This window comes from Salmo salar, chromosome 05 (genome assembly GCF_965601325.2).
Source record: "Salmo salar chromosome 05, fSalSal1, whole genome shotgun sequence".
Taxonomy (NCBI): domain Eukaryota; kingdom Metazoa; phylum Chordata; class Actinopteri; order Salmoniformes; family Salmonidae; genus Salmo; species Salmo salar.
In genome coordinates, this window is record NC_138295.1 from 73,061,843 (window position 1) to 73,083,497 (window position 21,655).

Sequence of the window (21,655 nt, forward strand, 5' to 3'; positions counted from 1 at the left end):
GAGGGGATTGAAAGGAGGAGAGAGGTGTGATAGAGAGAGGGGATGGAAAGATGAGGAGAGAGGTGCGATAGAGAGAGGGGATGGAAAGGAGGAGAAAGGTGGGATAGAGAGAGGGGATGGATAGGAGGAGAAAGGTGGGATAGAGAGAGGGTTTGGAAAGATGAGGAGAGAGATGGGATAGAGAGAGGGGATGGAAAGATGAGGAGAGAGGTGGGATAGAGAGAGGGGATGGAAAGGAGGAGAAAGGTGGGATAGAGAGAGGGTATGGAAAGATGAGGAGAGAGATGGGATAGAGAGAGGGGATGGAAAGATGAGGAGAGAGGTGGGATAGAGAGAGGGGATGGAAAGGAGGAGAAAGGTGGGATAGAGAGAGGGGATGGAAAGATGAGGAGAGAGATGGGAGAGAGAGAGGGGATGGAAAGATGAGGAGAGAGGTGGGATAGAGAGAGGGGATGGAAAGATGAGGAGAGAGGTGGGATAGAGAGAGGGGATGGAAAGTTGAGGAGAGAGGTGGGATAGAGAGAGGGGATGGAAAGATGAGGAGAGAGATGAGATAGAGCGAGGGGATGGAAAGGAGGAGAGAGGTGGGATAGAGAGAGGGGATGGAAAGATGAGGAGAGAGGTGGGATAGAGAGAGGGGATGGAAAGGAGGAGAGAGGTGGCATAGAGAGAGGGGATGGAAAGGAGGAGAAAGGTGGGATAGAGAGAGGGTATGGAAAGAGTAGGAGAAAGATGGGATAGAGAGAGGGGATGGAAAGATGAGGAGAGAGGTGGGATAGAGAGAGGGGATGGAAAGATGAGGAGAGAGATGGGATAGAGAGAGGGGATGGAAAGATGAGGAGAGAGGTGGGATAGGAGAGGGGGTGGAAAGATGAGGAGAGAGATGGGATTGAGAGAGGGGATGGAAAGGAGGAGAGAGGTGTGATAGAGAGAGGGGATGGAAAGATGAGGAGAGAGGTGGGATAGAGAGAGGGGATGGAAAGGAGGAGAAAGGTGGGATAGAGAGAGGGGATGGATAGGAGGAGAAAGGTGGGATAGAGAGAGGGTTTGGAAAGATGAGGAGAGAGATGGGATAGAGAGAGGGGATGGAAAGATGAGGAGAGAGGTGGGATAGAGAGAGGGGATGGAAAGGAGGAGAAAGGTGGGATAGAGAGAGGGTATGGAAAGATGAGGAGAGAGATGGGATAGAGAGAGGGGATGGAAAGATGAGGAGAGAGGTGGGATAGAGAGAGGGGATGGAAAGATGAGGAGAGAGATGGGATAGAGAGAGGGGATGGAAAGATGAGGAGAGAGGTGGGATAGAGAGAGGGGATGGAAAGATGAGGAGAGAGATGGGATAGAGAGAGGGGATGGAAAGATGAGGAGAGAGATGGAATAGAGAGAGGGGATGGAAAGATGAGGAGAGAGATGGGATAGAGAGAGGGGATGGAAAGATGAGGAGAGAGGTGGGATAGAGAGAGGGGATGGAAAGATGAGGAGAGAGGTGGGATAGAGAGAGGGGATGGAAAGATGAGGAGAGAGATGGGATAGAGAGAGGGGATGGAAAGATGAGGAGAGAGGTGGGATAGAGAGAGGGGGATGGGAAAGATGAGGAGAGAGATGGGATAGAGAGAGGGGATGGAAAGGAGGAGAGAGAGGTGGGATAGAGAGAGGGGATGGAAAGTTGAGGAGAGAGGTGGGATAGAGAGAGGGGATGGAAAGGAGGAGAAAGGTGGGATAGAGAGAGGGTATGGAAAGATGAGGAGAGAGATGGGATAGAGAGAGGGGATGGAAAGATGAGGAGAGAGGTGGGATAGAGAGAGGGTATGGAAAGACGAGGAGATAGATGGGATAGAGAGAGGGGATGGAAAGATGAGGAGAGAAATGGGATAGAGAGAGGGGATGGAAAGATGAGGAGAGAGATGGGATAGAGAGAGGGGATGGAAAGATGAGGAGAGAGATGGGATAGAGAGAGGGGATGGAAAGATGAGGAGAGAGATGGAATAGAGAGAGGGGATGGAAAGATGAGGAGAGAGATGGGATAGAGAGAGGGGATGGAAAGATGAGGAGAGAGATGGGATAGAGAGAGGGGATGGAAAGATGAGGAGAGAGGTGGGATAGAGAGAGGGGATGGAAAGATGAGGAGAGAGATGGGATAGAGAGAGGGGATGGAAAGATGAGGAGAGAGGTGGAATAGAGAGAGGGGATGGAAAGGAGGAGAAAGGTGGGATAGAGAGAGGGGATGGAAAGATGAGGAGAGAGATGAGATAGAGAGAGGGGATGGAAAGTTGAGGAGAGAGGTGGGATAGAGAGAGGCGATGGAAAGATGAGGAGAGAGATGGGATGGAAAGATGAGGAGAGAGATGGGATAGAGAGAGGGGATGGAAAGATGAGGAGAGAAATGGGATAGAGAGAGGGGATGGAAAGATGATGAGAGAGATGGGATAGAGAGAGGGGATGGAAAGATGAGGAGAGAGGTGGGATAGAGAGAGGGGATGGAAAGATGAGGAGAGAGATGGAATAGATAGAGGGGATGGAAAGATGAGGAGAGAGATGGGATAGAGAAAGGGGATGGAAAGATGAGGAGAGAGGTGGGATAGAGAGAGGGGATGGAAAGGACGAGAGAGGTGGGATAGAGAGAGGGTATGGAAAGATGAGGAGAGAGATGGGATAGAGAGAGGGGATGGAAAGATGAGGAGAGAAATGGGATAGAGAGAGGGGATGGAAAGATGAGGAGAGAGATGGGATAGAGAGAGGGGATGGAAAGATGAGGAGAGAGATGGGTTTTAGAGAGGGGATGGAAAGATGAGGAGAGAGATGGAATAGAGAGAGGGGATGGAAAGATGAGGAGAGAGATGGGATAGAGAGAGGGGATGGAAAGATGAGGAGAGAGGTGGGATAGAGAGAGGGTATGGAAAGATGAGGAGAGAGATGGGATAGAGAGAGGGGATGGAAAGATGAGGAGAGAGGTGGGATAGAGAGAGGGGATGGAAAGGAGGAGAAAGGTGGGATAGAGAGAGGGGATGGAAAGATGAGGAGAGAGATGGGAGAGAGAGAGGGGATGGAAAGATGAGGAGAGAGGTGGGATAGAGAGAGGGGATGGAAAGATGAGGAGAGAGGTGGGATAGAGAGAGGGGATGGAAAGTTGAGGAGAGAGGTGGGATAGAGAGAGGGGATGGAAAGATGAGGAGAGAGATGAGATAGAGCGAGGGGATGGAAAGGAGGAGAGAGGTGGGATAGAGAGAGGGGATGGAAAGATGAGGAGAGAGGTGGGATAGAGAGAGGGTATGGAAAGGAGGAGAGAGGTGGCATAGAGAGAGGGGATGGAAAGGAGGAGAAAGGTGGGATAGAGAGAGGGTATGGAAAGAGTAGGAGAAAGATGGGATAGAGAGAGGGGATGGAAAGATGAGGAGAGAGGTGGGATAGAGAGAGGGGATGGAAAGATGAGGAGAGAGATGGGATAGAGAGAGGGGATGGAAAGATGAGGAGAGAGGTGGGATAGAGAGAGGGGGTGGAAAGATGAGGAGAGAGATGGGATTGAGAGAGGGGATGGAAAGGAGGAGAGAGGTGTGATAGAGAGAGGGGATGGAAAGATGAGGAGAGAGGTGGGATAGAGAGAGGGGATGGAAAGGAGGAGAAAGGTGGGATAGAGAGAGGGGATGGATAGGAGGAGAAAGGTGGGATAGAGAGAGGGTTTGGAAAGATGAGGAGAGAGATGGGATAGAGAGAGGGGATGGAAAGATGAGGAGAGAGGTGGGATAGAGAGAGGGGATGGAAAGGAGGAGAAAGGTGGGATAGAGAGAGGGTATGGAAAGATGAGGAGAGAGATGGGATAGAGAGAGGGTATGGAAAGATGAGGAGAGAGGTGGGATAGAGAGAGGGGATGGAAAGATGAGGAGAGAGATGGGATAGAGAGAGGGGATGGAAAGGAGGAGAAAGGTGGGATAGAGAGAGGGGATGGAAAGATGAGGAGAGAGGTGGGATGGAGAGGGGATGGAAAGTGATAGAGAGAGAAAGAGAGGATGGTCGGGGGAGCGAGTGAGAGAAAGAGAGAATGAGAGAGAGAGAGAGAGCAAGGGTGGGGGCGAGAGAGAATGAGAGAGAGAGAGAGAGAGAGCAGGGGTGGGAGAGAGAGAGAGATAATGAGAGAGAGAGAGAGCAGGGGTGGGAGAGAGACAGCAGGGGTGGGAGAGAGAGAGAGAGAATGAGAGAGAAAGAGAGAATGAGAGAGAGAGAGAGAGAGAGGGGGAGAGAGACAGCAGAGTTGGGAGAGAGAGAGAGAATGAGAGAGAGAGAGAGAGACAGAGAGAGAGAGAGCAAGGGTGGGCGAGAGAGAGAGCGAGAGAGAGAGAATGAGAGAGAGAGAGAGAGAGAGAGCAGGGGTGGGAGAGAGAGAGCAGGGGTGGGAGAGAGACAGAGAGAGAGAGAGAATGAGAGAGAGAGCAGGGGTGGGAGAGAGAGAGAATAAGTCGGATCAAAAATAAATGATTTTAAGGAGACAGGAGAACAATGAGTAGAACTGTCAGAATAAGGAGGAGGGACTTACTGGAATGGCAGAGCCTACAGGGTAGACATTTTTTCAAGGAGTTTAATTCAGCAGTGAAGTATTCATGTTGACAGGTTTCACACTCTGTTTTTGTAGACTTACCACAGTCGGTGCGAACATACTGTCCTGGAGTGAGGTTGGGAAAGAGAGAATGACAGAGAAATGTGATCATCCATACCCCATATATACATTTACATTTTAGCAGACTCTCTTATCCAGAGCGACTTACAGTAGTGAATGCATACATTTCATAATTTTTCCCCCATACTGGTCCCCCGTGGGAATCGAACCCACAACCCTGGCGTTGCAAACAACATGCTCTACTAACTGAGCCACACGGGACCGTATTATACTGTCAATAGTAACGTGTTCATCACAGCAGGCTGGTGGCATCTTAAAACCTGATATGGATAGGGGGCAGTATTTTCACGGCCGGATGAAAAAAACTGGTTACTACTCTTGCCCAGAATCGAGAATATGCATATTATCAGTAGATGTGGATAGAAAACACTCTGAAGTTTCTAAAACTGTTTGAATGGTGTCTGTGAGTATAACAGAACTCATATGGCAGGCAAAAACCTGAGAAAAAGTCAACCAGGAAGTGGAGGATCTGAGAATTGTAGTTCTTCTTTCTAGTCCCTTTTGAAACTACAGTATCTGTGGGGTTACGTTGCACTTTCTAAGGCTTCCATTGGCTGTCTAAAGCCTTCAGAAAGTGGTTTGAGCCTTCTCCTGTCACTGGGCAGAGTATAGGAGCTCAGTTACTGAGTGGTCTGCCTGGCAACAAAGGGATTGGATATGCGGAGTCGCTGTTTTTTCTTTTTCTCCTTGAATGAATACGCTATTGTCCGGTTGGAATATTATCGCAATTTTACGTTAAAAATACCATAAAAATTGATTTTAAACAGTGTTTGACATGCTTCTAAGTACGGTAATGGAACATTTTGACTTTTTGTGTCTCGAATTGCGCTCGCGGGTTAGCCTTTGGATAGTGACCTGAACGCACAAACAAAACTGAGGTATTTGGACATAACTATGGATTATTTCGAACAAAAACAACATTTCTTGTGGAAGTAGCAGTTTTGGGAGGGCATCCCTGTGGCTCAATTGGTGGAGCATGGTGTGTGCAACGCCAGGGTTGTGGGTTTGATTCCCACGGGGGGCCAGTACAAAAATAAAATGTAAGAAATGTATGCATTCACTACTGTAAGTCCCTCTGGATAAGAGTGTCTGCTAAATGACTTAAATGTAAATGTAAGATCAGCAAAGGTAAGAGCATATTTCTAATACTAATTCTGAGTTTATGCAGCGGTTGCATTAAGGTGTTCTGTATCTATAATTCTTAAAATAATTGTTATGTATTTTGTCAACGTTTATGATGAGTATTTTTGTAAATTCATCGGAAGTTTTTGGTGGGAATACATTTTCTGAACATCATGCACCAATGTAAAATGCTGTTTTTGGATATAAATATGAACTTGATTGAACAAAACATACATGTATTGGGTAACATAATGTCCTAGGAGTGTCATCTGATGAAGATCGTCAAAGCTTAGTGATTCATTTAGCTGTGTTTTGGGTTTTATTGACACATGTCCTTGCTTGGAAAATGGCTGTGTGATTATTTGTGGCTATGTACTCTCCTAACATAATCTAATGTTTTGCTTTCGCTGTAAAGCCTTTTTGAAATCGGACAATGTGGTTGGATTAAGGAGAAGTGTATCTTTAAGATGGTGTAAAATAGTCGTATGTTTGAGAAATTTAAATTATTGGATTTTTGAGGTTTTGTATTTCGCGTCACGATGTTCCATTGGATATCGGCTAGGCGTTCCGCTAGCGGAAATTGGGGAGGACAGGCTCGTGGTAATGGCTGGAGCAGAATGAGTGGAATGGTATCAACAACATCAAACAAATGTTTTCCATGTGTTTGATGCCATTCCATTCGTGCCGTTCCAGCCATTATTATGAGCCGTCCTCCCCTCAGCAGCCTCCTCTGGTGTTCATGTAGTGTTGTAGAGATAAAGGGACTGCTGTTTTCCCCTCTATACTGCAGTTCATCATTTGATAATATGGTCATGTTGCAGACAAGGCAATGTACAGTTAATACATCTAATATGTATGTGTGGCACATGTATAACGCTGGTCTTTCAGACATCTTGTTCCAACAGCCACCTGAACAACAGAAACACACCAGTAGTCACTGACCTTTACAACAACAGAAACACACCAGTAGTCACTGACCTTTACGACAACAGAAACACACCAGTAGTCACTGACCTTTACGACAACAGAAACACACCAGTAGTCACTGACCTTTACGACAACAGAAACACACCAGTAGTCACTGACCTTTACGACAACAGAAACACACCAGTAGTCACTGACCTTTACGACAACAGAAACACACCAGTAGTCACTGACCTTTACGACAACAGAAACACACCAGTAGTCACTGACCTTTACGACAACAGAAACACACCAGTAGTCACTGACCTTTACGACGACAGAAACACACCAGTAGTCACTGACCTTTACGACGACAGAAACACACCAGTAGTCACTGACCTTTACGACGACAGAAACACACCAGTAGTCACTGACCTTTACGACAACAGAAACACACCAGTAGTCACTGATCTTTACGACAACAGAAACACACCAGTAGTCACTGACCTTTACGACAACAGAAACACACCAGTAGTCACTGACCTTTACGACGACAGAAACACACCAGTAGTCACTGACCTTTACGACGACAGAAACACACCAGTAGTCACTGACCTTTACGACAACAGAAACACACCAGTAGTCACTGATCTTTACGACAACAGAAACACACCAGTAGTCACTGACCTTTACGACAACAGAAACACACCAGTAGTCACTGACCTTTACGACAACGCTCACAGCACCTTTTCACCCCAGAAGCATCATGAAGGTATTCCTCAGTTTTGCATTCCAATTCAGTCATCTCTAGTCCATTTGATGATAGTCTCTTTGTTAAAATGTTGACTCTCTCATAAAGTTTGTGTTTTTCAGTAATTCTCCTCTGTAAAATCGTTACTATTCAAGTAAAACATTCTTCTTCACCATTTATGTTGTTGATCCACTGGTCTCGGTTGAATGTATATCCTTTCACACTCCGCCTCTCTGGCTCTAGCTCTCTTGTTCTCTATCACTATTTCTGACTTTTACGTCTTTCTTCCGCTGAAGTATCACTCACTCTTTGTCTTCTCTGCTGTCTCCTTCGTTCTCTCAGTGAGAATATAGAGCTGCTTCCTTGGCTCTCTCACCCACCTCTTTCCCCCTCGCTTGCCCTCCACAACGGAAAGCCCTGATGCCCCTCATCTGCCCTGTGCTTCTCTCTCTCTCTCTCTCTCCCCCCTTTCCTTCCTGCCCTCCCTCTCTGGCACGAGGTGCACTGTTCTGGATCGTGTAAACTAGCTGTAGAGAGGAGGATTCTAGAGGCTGCTTTTGGCACTGTCTCCAGATCAGTATGTCCAGATGTGGCACACAATGCACACCAACACAATAAGATACTTCCCCTGACCACTCCAGCCCTTCCCGTCACTCTCTCTCCCTTTATTCATTTACTGAACCTTTGTCCTGATAGTGTTGTAATGCTGCTGATCTGGAGCTGTTGAGAGATGTTAGATGATGAGTAGATGAAGACAGAAATATATACCCCTGATTCTCTCTTCCTTCCTTCCTTCCGTCCTTCCTTCCTTCCTTCTTCTCTCTCTCTCTCTCTCTCTTTCTCTCTCTCTCTCTCTCTCTCTCCGTGTCTGTCCCTCACTCTCTCTATATGCACTCTCTCTTTCTCTGTCAATTCAATTCAAAGTTTTTTTGGCATGGGAAACATGTTTACATTGCCAAAGCAAGTGGAAAAGATAATAAACAAAAGTGAAATAAACAATCAGAAATGAACAGTAAAGTTCTCTCTCAACGTGGAATAGACGTTGAATTGACGTCTGTGCCCAGTGGGAGGGGTTAGAGGGAGAGAGTCAAAGTGAAATATCAAGAAAAGAGAAAGACAGTGAGTTTGTTTATTTGCTGAGGCAGAAGTGATCACTTCCTCACCATGCTAGTAGTGAGGTATGTAATGATTTTTTTATCATATCTTATCAAACAGAATATAAACACAAATATAATATGTAAGCTCACCACCCTGCATTTATACAGCACTGAGTGATATTAAAACAAGCAACACATTTTAAGTGACGACCTTATGCAACGATCGTGATTTACAGTTTCCTTCTTGGGATATGTGGTGTAATTTTCTTCTTCCTCAATGGATGTGATTGTGTGAAATGAACCCAGCATTTTAAGGGCTAATATTATAATTTATGTACTGTAAGTCTGAACTGATATTCACATGCATCTCTCACCCTTATTCTTTCTGTCTGTCTGACTGTTTCTCTCTCTCTCTATTTGTTTATATTATTGACTCTCTCTTTTTCTTCATACTTTCCTTCTCTCTCGGTGTCTCTTTGTTAATCTTCATGTTCTCTTCTTTGACTGTGTCCCATCTTTCTCTCTGTATCGCTCCCACTTTTTGCCCCCCTTCTCTCTTGCTTTCTCTCTTTTCTCTCCCTTCTCTCCCCCCTTTCTCTCTTTCCGTTTTCGTCCCCTCCCCGCTCCCCCCTCTCTCTCTTTCTATCTTCGTCCTCTCCCCCTCTCTTTCTGTCTTTGTCCTCTCCCCCCTCTCTCTCTTTCTGTCTTCGTCCTCTCCCCCCTCTCTTTCTGTCTTTGTCCTCTCCCCCCTCTCTTTCTATCTTCGTCCTCTCCCCCTCTCTTTCTGTCTTTGTCCTCTCCCCCCTCTCTCTCTTTCTGTCTTCGTCCTCTCCCCCCTCTCTTTCTGTCTTTGTCCTCTCCCCCTCTCTTTCTGTCTTTGTCCTCTCCCCCCTCTCTTTCTATCTTCGTCCTCTCCCCCCTATCTTTCTGTCTTTGTCCTCTCCCCCCTCTCTTTCTGTCTTTGTCCTCTCCCCCCTCTCTCTCTTTCTGTCTTTGTCCTCTCCCCCCTCTCTTTCTGTCTTTGTCCTCTCCCCCCTCTCTCTCTTTCTGTCTTCGTCCTCTCCCCCTCTCTTTCTGTCTTTGTCCTCTCCCCCCTCTCTCTCTTTCTGTCTTCGTCCTCTCCCCCCTCTCTTTCTGTCTTTGTCCTCTCCCCCCTCTCTCTCTTTCTGTCTTCGTCCTCTCCCACCTCTCTTTCTGTCTTTGTCCTCTCCCCCCCTCTCTCTTTCTGTCTTCGTCCTCTCCCCCCTCTCTTTCTGTCTTTGTCCTCTCCCCCCTCTCTCTCTTTCTGTCTTCGTCCTCTCCCCCCTCTCTCTCTTTCTGTCTTTGTCCTCTCCCCCCTCTCTCTCTTTCTGTCTTTGTCCTCTCCCCCCTCTCTCTCTTTCTATCTTTGTCCTCTCCCCCTCTCTTTCTGTCTTTGTCCTCTCCCCCCTCTCTTTCTGTCTTCGTCCTCTCCCCCCTCTCTTTCTGTCTTTGTCCTCTCCCCCCTCTCTTTCTGTCTTCGTCCTCTCCCCCCTCTCTTTCTGTCTTTGTCCTCTCCCCCCTCTCTTTCTGTCTTTGTCCTCTCCCCCCTCTCTTTTTGTCTTTGTCCTCTCCCCCCTCTCTCTCTCTTTCTGTCTTTGTCCTCTCCCCCCTCTCTCTCTTTCTGTCTTTGTCCTCTCCCCCCTCTCTCTCTTTCTATCTTCGTCCTCTCCCCCTCTCTTTCTGTCTTTGTCCTCTCCCCCCTCTCTTTCTGTCTTCGTCCTCTCCCCCCTCTCTTTCTGTCTTTGTCCTCTCCCCCCCTCTTTCTGTCTTTGTCCTCTCCCCCCTCTCTTTCTGTCTTCGTCCTCTCCCCCCTCTCTTTCTGTCTTTGTCCTCTCCCCCCTCTCTTTCTGTCTTTGTCCTCTCCCCCCTCTCTTTTTGTCTTTGTCCTCTCCCCCCTCTCTCTCTTTCTGTCTTTGTCCTCTCCCCCCTCTCTCTCTTTCTGTCTTCGTCCTCTCCCCCCTCTCTTTCTGTCTTTGTCCTCTCCCCCCTCTCTTTCTGTCTTTGTCCTCTCCCCCCTCTCTTTCTGTCTTTGTCCTCACCCCCTCTCTTTCTGTCTTTGTCCTCTCCCCCCTCTCTTTCTGTCTTTGTCCTCACCCCCCTCTCTTTCTGTCTTTGTCCTCTCCCCCCTCTCTTTCTGTCTTTGTCCTCTCCCCCCTCTCTTTCTGTCTTTGTCCTCTCCCCCCTCTCTCTCTTTCTGTCTTCGTCCTCTCCCCCTCTCTTTCTGTCTTTGTCCTCTCCCCCCTCTCTTTCTGTCTTTGTCCTCTCCCCCCTCTCTTTCTGTCTTTGTCCTCTCCCCCCTCTATCTCTTTCTATCTTCGTCCTCTCCCCCCTCTCTTTCTGTCTTTGTCCTCTCCCCCCTCTCTCTCTTTCTGTCTTCGTCCTTTACCCCCTCTCTCTCTCTTTCTGTCTTCATCCCCCCCTCTCTCTTTCTGTCTTCGTCCTCCCCCAGCCTCTGTCTGTTCCTCCTGCCCCTCTGTGCCATGTCAATGCTCTCGGGGTGGGTGGAGTCTCCAGGCTATCCCCGTGGTTACCCACCTGATGCCAGTCTGAACTGGAGCAGGTGTGCCCCTCCCGGCCACACCCTCGCCCTCACGCTGACACACCTGGACATGGAGGACAGTGACGGCTGCGAGAACGACGCCCTGGAGGTCAGTGTGAAGGGTTAAAGGCAATTATTTATATATACACTATATGACTGATAGGAGGTGCTGTTTTGAAGCCTCCATCTTGGCACTCCCCCACCAGTGTAAAAATTGTTTTGGAAGCTATAGAAATGCATTTATTAATTTCTACATTTGTTTTTGCCATGCTTATTCTATTGCAGTCACCTTTTAATGCATACTTTGAAATTATATTATGTGAACTAAACATAAAAATAAAAGCATACTTAAATACATGAAATACATTTTGTCCTTGAGACACCGTAGAATTCTATTCATTCATATGGAGGACTGCTTCTTCTGGGGAGTGCCATTATGGCTGACTGGTAGCTTCAAGCCTCTCATTGGCCAATACATAGCATCAACAATCCATTGGTTAAAGTCAGGTGTCAATGACTCACGGATGACACTTTCACTGTTATGTAACATACTTTGAGATATGGCAAAAACGTTGTCTATTATTACTGTTATTGGGGTGGGAATGGAAGGGATATTAGATGTCACAATTAGAAATCCTAAGGTGTCCATGTGTTTTTTAAAGATGGGACAAATGTTCTCTCCTCTCATCCCTCTGTTAGATCTTTGCAGATGGAAAGCAGATAGCCCTTCAATGTGGTGAAATGTCATTTGAGGACCTTGATTCTACCGTCAATCCCTCACTCCTTTCCTCCGTGGAGGGCTGCCTCTCTCTCTCGTTCCGCTCTGACTACTCCAACACCAAGAGACACACTGGCTTCAGAGGGTTTTACATGCTGCAAGGTGAGGAGGAGAAAGGGAGCATTGCTGTATTTCTCTTAAACTATGATAAAATTGTATTTTTTGTTGTTGTTGCATTACCTCATGTAACCAATGAACCTTAGTCAGACATATGTTGTCTTCTAACAGACTTTGATGAGTGTGAGGAGGACCCAGATAACGGATGTACCCAGTTTTGCCACAACTACATTGGAGGCTACCTCTGCTCCTGTCGCCTTGGTTACCACCTGGACACAGACGGACACACCTGCACAGGTATAGAGAGACAGAGACGAGGGAGAGAGGGAGAGAGCGACCGAGAGAGAGAGAAAGAGAAAAAGAGAGAAAAAGAGAGACAAATGAGAGAGCGAGAGAACACTGTATATATACATAATATGACATTTGTAATGTCTTTACTCTTTTGGAACGTCTATGAGTGTAATGCTTACTGTTCATTTTTATTGTTTATTTTACTTTTGTTTATTATCTACTTCACTTGCTTTGGCAATGTTAACATATGTTTCCCATGCCAATAAAGCCCCTTGAATTGAATTGAATTGAATTGAATTGAGAGAGAGAGAGAGAGAGAGAGAGAGAGACGGGAAGGGACAGGGACAGGGACAGGGAAAGGGAAAGAGGAAGTGAAAGACAGAATGAACAGAGGAGAGCAAGAAGGAGAAGCACTAAGGGGAAATGAAAACAAAGAGAGAATGATGAAGAATGAAGTATGATGATGATGCAAATTGTGTTAATAACGACAAAGATGCGATGGCGTTACTATTTGTTGCTCATACAGCTACCGACTTCATGATACAACACCATCCCTCTATGATAATGATGATGATGACAATGAGAGTCATGTTATTCATCATACGTCTCTACCACAGTGAGTTGCACTGAAGACCTGTCCGGCACGCTGCGTGGTGTGATATCCAGTCCGTCTCGGCCCGGCCCGTATGCTGAGCATGCCCACTGCTCCTACATCCTGTCTGTAGAGGACAACCTGGAGCTGCTCCTACACTTCACTGGGGAGTTTGATGTGGAGCAGGGGCCAGACGGACAGTGTGTGGACACACTCATGGTGAGTAGCTGTAGCCTATAAATAGGGCCTAGAGTTTTTCTTCGGTCATGTGGTCAAGAAACACTCTGCTGATTCTCACTATTACTATGTGTAAGTTCTGTGAAATTCCTACATTATGCTGTGCACCCTCCCATGAAGGTGACCAATCCCTCTAACAAGATTTGCACCTGACATACGCTGTGAAAGTAACCAGGAAGTGACTACCCCCTCAGCCTTGTAGTTTTTAAAACGTTTTCAATGCACACAAACGTAGTGCAATGGTCTAGAGTAAAAACTTGATAAAAGGCATCTGGTAGCGGAAGTGGCCGTCACCTTGACAGCGAATATGAGGACATTAAACCAAACTACATTTCAAGGTCACTGAATATGCTTCAACAACAATGTCCCCCTCTCACCTTGTAGTCTTACAGTATTCCTGATACAGTGCATATCCTGTTTTCCCGGTACAACATATTTTCTTCATATGACATATTCTGTTGTTTTCAGGTTGAGACTTCCTCTGGGACTCAGGGGCCATTCTGTGGCCGTGTGCCTCCCTCCCCTCCCCTCCGCACTGGGTCACACCACGCCCGCATTCTCTTCAACTCTGACGGACAGGGCTCCAACAATGGCTTCACTATCCACTACAGAACCACAAGTAAGGCTTTCAATAGGGTCATGTACGCTTTTAGGAAACTACTCATTATATGAATCCTTGAAATAATATGAAATAATATGCACACGATAACTGAAAAACGACAACTTTTATACATAAAAAAAAGCACATTTCTGGATTAAATCATGTAACATACATACCCTTTAGCAGACGCTTTTATTCTAAGTGACTTACAGTCATGCATACATTTCACGTATGGATGGCGTTACAAGCGCCAAGCTCTACCAACTGAACTACAAAGGACCACGCTGTACAGTGCCTTCGCGAAGTATTCAACCCCCTTGACTTAAAAAAAGTATAATTTTGTTACAAAGTGAAATTAAAATGGATTTAATTGTCATTTGAAGAAAAATGTGGGTACATCTCTAAGAGCTTTGCACACCTGGATTAAACAATATTTGCCAATCTTTCTTTTTTAAATTCTCCAAGCTCTGTCAAGTTGGTTGTTGATCATTGCTAGACAGCCATTTTCAAGTGTTGCCATACATTTTACAGCCAATTTAATTGTATGTGTGGGGTACAGAGATGGGGTAGTCGTTCAAAAACCATATTAACCACTACTACCGCACACAAAGTGAGTCCAGGCAACTTATTATGTGTATTTATAAGCACATTTTTAACTCCTGAACTTATTTGGGCTTGCCATAACAAAAAGGTTGAATACTTATTGACTCAAGACATTTCAGCTTTTCATTTTTATTGTTTTATTTGTATTTTCTAAAAACAACATTCCACTTTGAAATTATGGAATATTGTGTGTAGATTAGTGACACAGAATCCAAATGTAATCCATTTTAAATTCATGCTGTAACACAACAAAATGTGTAAAAAGTCAAGGGGGTTGAATCCTTTCTGAAGGCACTGTATAATGGATCAAAATAAAATTATGACTTAGGACTTGTTTCATTGCAGCAAAGACCTGCGGAGGGATTGTGACCTCCAACTCCACCCTGGCCCCACAGCAATCTGAATATCACCAAGGTGACACAGTCACGGTGACTTGCGACCTAGGGAGTGTTCTGAACACAGTGAGTAGGCTACAGTACTCTAAGTTCACAAGAGGCAGTAAAATGGTTCAGTTAGCTTTCATATTCAACCAAGAGCTTAGTTTGGTGCTGTAGAAGAACTGAAGACATTTTGACAATTTGAATGTTCTTAAAGACATGACATAATAGATTGTACACTACTAGATACGTGTGTTCTCTCTTCAAAGGGTGACAAAGAGTATGAGTCGACATGCCAGAGGACAGGCGAGTGGAGTCCTGTGCACCGCTGTGAACGTGAGTGAGACGAGACCATCTCTACAATTGTATTTCACAGGATTAATATAGCCAGCGATTAACACTCTTGATAGGTGTAACGCAAAATGTTCTGGTGTAGAAAAATAGCAAAAGTTAAGTATGGATATAGGTATGAGGTATGGATATAGGTATGAGGTATAGGTATGGATATAGGTATGAGGTATGGATATAGGTATGAGGTATAGGTATGGATATAGGTATGAGGTATAGGTATGGATATAGGTATGAGGTATAGGTATGGATATAGGTATGAGGTATAGGTATGGATATAGGTATGAGGTATAGGTATGGATATAGGTATGAGGTATAGGTATGAGGTATAGGTATGGATATAGGTATGTGGTATAGGTATGGATATAGGTATGTGGTATAGGTATGGATATAGGTATGAGGTATAGGTATGGATATAGGTATGAGGTATAGGTATGGATATAGGTATGAGGTATAGGTATGGATATAGGTATGTGGTATAGGTATGGATATAGGTATGTGGTATAGGTATGGATATAGGTATGAGGTATAGGTATGGATATAGGTATGAGGTATAGGTATGGATATAGGTATGAGGTACAGGTATGGATATAGGTATGTGGTATAGGTATGGATATAGGTATGAGGTATAGGTATGGATATAGGTATGAGGTATAGGTATGGATATAGGTATGAGGTATAGGTATGGATATAGGTATGAGGTATAGGTATGGATATAGGTATGTGGTATAGGTATGGATATAGGTATGAGGTATAGGTATGGATATAGGTATGTGGTATAGGTATGGATATAGGTATGAGGTATAGGTATGGATATAGGTATGAGGTATAGGTATGGATATAGGTATGTGGTATAGGTATGGATATAGGTATGAGGTATAGGTATGGATATAGGTATGTGGTATAGGTATGAGGTATAGGTATGGATATAGGTATGTGGTATAGGTATGGATATAGGTATGAGGTATAGGTATGGATATAGGTATGTGGTATAGGTATGGATATAGGTATGAGGTATAGGTATGGATATAGGTATGTGGTATAGGTATGAGGTATAGGTATGGATATAGGTATGTGGTATAGGTATGGATATAGGTATGTGGTATAGGTATGGATATAGGTATGAGGTATAGGTATGGATATAGGTATCATTCTTGAATTAAGGGGACATTTGGGCATGGGATTTTTTTCAAGCTTTCCTTTTGTGAAGGGCAGCCAGGAACTAGTTATGTAGAACTTTGTCTCCGCTCTGCATTTAAGCAGCCCGTCACAGCTGATTCTGACTGGGCCAAAGAAATTACAAAGCGATAGGTATGTTTCAGTGGAGGCTGCTGAGGGGAGGACGGCTCATAATAATGGCTGGAACGGAGCAAATGGAATGACATCAAACACATGGAAACCATGGAAACCATATGTTTGATGTATTTGATACCATTCCATTTATTCCGCTTCAGCCATTACCACGAGCCTGTCCTCCCAAATAGCCGTGGATATGCGGCCATTCTCCGGGGTTGAGAAGAATAGGGGGTTTCATCACCTTGAGAAAGTGTTCAAGCCTCATAACAAACTTTGCCATTTCAGCAAACAGGTGGTACACGCTCTATATAAGCAAGCTAAAGCTGAAGTTGGCAATGAATTGGCCAATGCATCCTGTGTTGCACCTACTACAGATGGATGGACCACCAGGGCTACTTATGACATGTTCTAAACAACGGGGAACTGGGAAATCTCCAACTTCCAACTCGAAAAAAAAAACAAGCTCTGACAGAAAAATCCAACCTGAAGTTCAGTGACGTCATGATTTGACCTTGTTTTTTTTTCTTCAGTTGTCTTGAAAGCACCAAGAGACTTAATGGCGACAGCCCATCACATTATCTCGGAGTGGGAAATGAGACGTGCTACAGACGCCCCCGTTTTGAGAGTCACACAAGTGTGCATAAGAAAGCATTATAGCATAGGCCTACAGTGGTGGAAAAAGTACCCAATTGTCATACTTGAGCAAAAGTAAAGATACCTTAATTGAAAATGACTCAAGTATAAGTTAAAGTCACCAAGTATATACTACTTGAGTAAAAGTCTAAAAGTATTTGGTTTTAAATATACTTAAGTGTCAAAAGTAAATGTAATTGCTAAAATATATTTTGTATCAAAAGTAAAAGTAAAAATATAAATATTTTTAAATTCCTTAAATTAAGCAAACCAGAAGGCACGATTTTCTTATTTTTTTAAATTCACGGATAGTCAGAGGCACACTCCAACAGTCAGACATAATTTACAAGCAAAGCATATTGCACCTTATTTTAGTGTTGTTGTTGATGAGCAATCGTGTTTTCATTTAAGAAAATACAAAGTGTTCTCATCAGGCATTATATGACTTATGGTCATATATGGAATCAGGAATACTACACTTTGTATTTTCTTAAATAAACAATCATTTACTACAGTAACTGTTGTAATTGAATTATTCCGCTGTAGCGAAACCGAACCGTGACCTCAAAGCCGCAATACCTACCGAACCCGTTTGACTCATTCTAAATAAGATTATCTAAATGTCACGCCCTGACCGTAGAGATCCTTATTATTCTCTATGTTTGGTTAGGTCAGGGTGTGACTCGGGTGGGGAAGGTTATGTTTTCTGTTTCTTTGTTTTTGGGCCAGTGTGGTTCCCAATCAGAGGCAGCTGTCTATCGTTGTCTCTGATTGGGAATCATACTGAGGCAGCCTGTTTTCCACCTGTGTTTGTGGGAGGTTATTTTCTGTTTAGCATTCTGAGCATGACAGAACTGTGCGCGTTCGTTTTTTTGCCGTTTGTTATTTTGTTTGAGTGCTTCTTGAAATAAAGTATCATGAACACTTACCACGCTGCGCCTTGGTCCACTCCTCCTTCTTACGACGAGCGTTACACTAAAATTGTCAATGACTGAGATAATACGTAATTATGATAACCAGGTCTATTTAACCTGAATCGATAATTAGTCATGTTAGCTAGCTAGCTTTTTACTCACCGTCTTTGGTCAGCCACAATGTTTTGCCCATTTTTCTGTCAAAAGTAATTCCACTGAGCACAGCTTCAACAATCCTCATTCACGAGCTTACGGGATCACTTTGATCTTTTAGATTTGGCGGGAGAATTAACCCACCCACTGAGTCATATCATATCTCAATAACCCAGCATCAATAACTTTGCTCTTTTTAAAGAAAACAACCAAACTAAGTGACCCAATGCCTGCAACCCAGCAGTTGGGTCATCCAAACAACCCAGCATTTTTAGTATAGTGATTTTCAAGGTGGTAAAACACACATTACACTAGTAAATAAAACATATTTTACTAGCCTTCTTTGTTTTATTTATCTATACAATATATGAAAATACTTTTGTTCACTGTTTAGCATCAAAGAAAGAATAGATAGATATCTCTGAATCCCCAAAACATGTCACTACACCTCTACATCACCAGTGAGACAAGCCAATTCGTTAGCCCACAGTAGTTTCTAAAATGCAGACACATATTTTGTAGTATAAGGACTTTTTAAACAACAAAGTCAAGGGACAGCATTTACCACTGCAATTCAAGAATGAATAAATACCATCCCTGTTGATCATCCTTATGAACATTCTTGCTGATCTTGCTTTGAGTAATAATACCCTGGGCCTCGTTTCCCAGTTGCGATGTACATTTAAGCAGTACGATGATCGTACCAGTTACATCATTATTTACGAGCCAACTTTGTAAGAGTGTTTCCCAAACAAGCACGTAGAGAGAACGTTCGCTAAGGGACAGGTCGAAATGTACTTTGGGGAGGGGTGGTCCAGTACCTAGCCTAAACATCTTGATTCTATGTGTAGCGGAGATATTCTGTGAATAAATTGACTCGGAAGGTCAAAAAATGGATGGCACTTTGGCTGCTCTACATGTGGTCTGGATCACTTGGTGCAATGGCTTTTAAGAACAATGTTATTAATGAAGGTTCTGAGAAACAGATCAGCTACTACCGATACATCTTACGATGGTTCTAACAATGATCGTAACGCTATGAAGGCTCTGGGAAACGAGGTCCAGGACTGTTGCATTTTCATAAAGTTATTTTTCTTTTAAAGCAATTTGTTTTGGAAATTGTGTCAGAAATGTTGGTTTGCTCTGTATGTCTGGTTCACTCTAGCTGTGGATTGTGGAGATCCAGACACTTCTAGTGATGAGGCCCTTCAACTGGTGGACAAGGATCCAAGCACTCTGTTTCGTGACAAGGTCCAGTTCAAGTGTGAATCCAAATACTACACACTGGAGGGAGACGGTTAGTCCATACAGTCTTATTTACCTACAACTGCAGCTGTTATCTTTTTTCTTTAACTTTTTATGTAAATCTCCTCCTTTCTTCCATCCCTTCTTCCCTGATCATTTCTATACAGTATCTTCAGTATACTTGCCCTATGTTTTCTGAGCCCGCTCCACATGCCATCACTATCTACCCTACCTGTGCTCTTACCTCCCTTCTGTTCCTTCAGCGAAGTACATCTGTGATGCCAGTGGTACGTGGACATCGGTCAAGGGCCAAGAAAAGTTACCAAAGTGCATCGAAGGTATGCCTCGCTGTCATTTATCAGGTGTACGCAGTGTTGTGGAGTAATGAACTATATGTAGTTCAACTAGTATTTTAACTACATTTTGCAGTAGCTTGGTGGTAGTTTAACTAAATTCAAATCTTGATAGTGTTTACAGTAGTTAATTACTTTTTTTTTTTTACCATGTAGCTGTGTAGCTTACTGGAAATACACACTACTTTTTTAGTAAGAAACATTTTTAGACCTGCCTAATTCTCACTTGAAACTTGTGTTTAATAGGCTTAATTACACATTCTGTTAACATGACTCCAGAGTAAGTTTTTCTTGAAATTTGTAGTTTATGACATTTCACATTTAGTTATGATCATTTTCCACTAAGTTGTTTTTATGTAGTGAACTACTTTTCAAAGTAACTTTAGTTAAGTAAACTAAGGGTAACTTTAGTGTAGCTTACCTTCTTCCAGTGAGAAGTAATTCGTAGCTTGGTAAACTATATTTTCACAGTAGCTTCTCTAACACTGGGTGGATGAAAGTACAGTATAACTGCTGTTACACTATCAATGATCCAGTGTATTGTTCTGGTTTGTCTCTCTTCTAGTGTGTGGGAAGACAGAAACAGATATTTCCATCTTTGGAAGAATTTTGGGGGGCAAAAAGGCGAATATGGGAGAGATACCCTGGCAGCTTCTCACTAAACAGCCCAAAAGAGGAGGAGCATCCCTGATCAATGACCGGTGGGCCATCACAGCAGCTCATGTAGTGGATGGCTACGAAGAAAGCACGCTTACATTTTTCGGGGGGCTGATAGATGGGATAAAAGCAAAAGAAACGGATCCTGACGTGGCTGTCATGGTAACAGAGAAGATTATCATTCACCCTGACTACATTAAGGGCATAGCTGGAAATGAACGCACAACCTACGACAACGACATAGCTCTCATCAGAATGTCTTCCAGGGTGAAGTTAGGGCCCAATGTTCTCCCCATATGCCTGCCTGAGGCTGATGGAAGATTCAAAGAGGGTCAACAGAGCACTGTTTCAGGGTGGGGTGGGACAGAGAATAAAGATGAATCCAAAATGAAGGAAAAAAGCCGCTACTTGCTTTACACATCCGTGGGAAGATACCCCCAAAGTGTGTGTGAGGATACACCTGTGTTGCCTATTATTAACAAGCCAATGGTTTTCACTGAGAACATGTTCTGTGCAGGGGGTGGTGGGACAGATAGCTGCAAGGGGGATAGTGGGGGTCCATTATTTCTCCCTATGCTGGGATCAGGGAACAAGGACAACAGAGGGCCATATCATCTGAGAGGCATTGTGTCCTGGGGTTCCCCTTGTGAACTGGGAAAGGATTCTAAAAAGGGTTACTATACCAAAGTGGAGAATTACTTAGACTGGATCAAGATGACCATAGAGAGAGAAGATCAGGGTTAAAAACAGTTAAGAAGACTAAGAATAGTAAAGCATACTAGTCAACTCTTAACCTCCATAATCATAAGTGTATGCTAATTATTTCCAGTACTTTTACTTTTTATAAGTCTGGTTCTATAAATGACTTGTGTTCTTTTAGTTCAGTGTTAAATGTAACTTCAGTATACAGGCAATACCACCCTGTCATGTCTGAATAAAATCTCTACTCTGTGGCAAAATCACAACACATATTGCCGTGCCTTTTATTCATGGTTGTGAATAATGCTTCCCAATGTAACCCTGATTGACAAACCCAAATAAAAATATGATTTATAAAACTCGTCTGAATGGCACAGAGTCAATGTGTGGGGGCACCAGTTAGTTGAGGTAGTATGTACATGTAGGTAATAGCCTTTAACTCAGTGCAGATGCTGCCTGTAATCCATGGCTTCTGGTTGGAGTATGTACGTACGGTCACTGTGGGGACAATGTCATCGATGCACTTATTGATGAAGCCAATGACAGATCTGGTGTACTCGTCAATGCCATTGGAGGAATCCTGGAACATATTCCAGTCTATGCTAGCAAAACAGTCCTGTAGCTTAGCATCTGCTTCATCTGACCACTTTTTTTTATTGATCTAGTCACTGGTGCTTCTTGCTTTAAAGTTTGCTTGTAAGCAGGAATCAGGAGTATGGAAT

The 21,655-nt window shown here is 44.0% G+C and overlaps 2 protein-coding genes across 2 annotated transcripts in view; one reads left to right on the top strand and one right to left on the bottom strand.

The window, feature by feature from the left end:
• The window catches only part of LOC106576603 (tumor necrosis factor receptor superfamily member 5), a 28,372-nt gene extending 20,131 nt beyond the window's left edge, over positions 1 to 8,241 (bottom strand). Inside the window, exons 1-2 of the mRNA XM_045718748.2 lie at positions 7,415 to 8,241; positions 4,526 to 4,651 (exon numbers count right to left, since the gene is read on the bottom strand). Of these exons, the coding sequence (XP_045574704.1) occupies positions 4,526 to 4,651; positions 7,415 to 7,496 (208 nt within the window). The 5' untranslated portion in view covers positions 7,497 to 8,241. The remainder of the gene's footprint in view (positions 1 to 4,525; positions 4,652 to 7,414) is intronic.
• Positions 8,242 to 8,360: 119 nt separating this feature from the next.
• Positions 8,361 to 21,295, top strand: c1s.1 (complement component 1, s subcomponent .1). Its single transcript, XM_045718745.2, has 11 exons — positions 8,361 to 8,620; positions 11,010 to 11,208; positions 11,799 to 11,979; positions 12,106 to 12,231; positions 12,843 to 13,036; positions 13,523 to 13,673; positions 14,604 to 14,719; positions 14,905 to 14,971; positions 19,145 to 19,276; positions 19,488 to 19,562; positions 20,143 to 21,295. The coding sequence occupies exons 1-11, from the start codon at positions 8,607 to 8,609 to the stop codon at positions 20,976 to 20,978; spliced, it is 2,091 nt and encodes a 696-aa protein (XP_045574701.1). The 5' UTR covers positions 8,361 to 8,606; the 3' UTR covers positions 20,979 to 21,295.
• Positions 21,296 to 21,655: the final 360 nt, after the last annotated feature.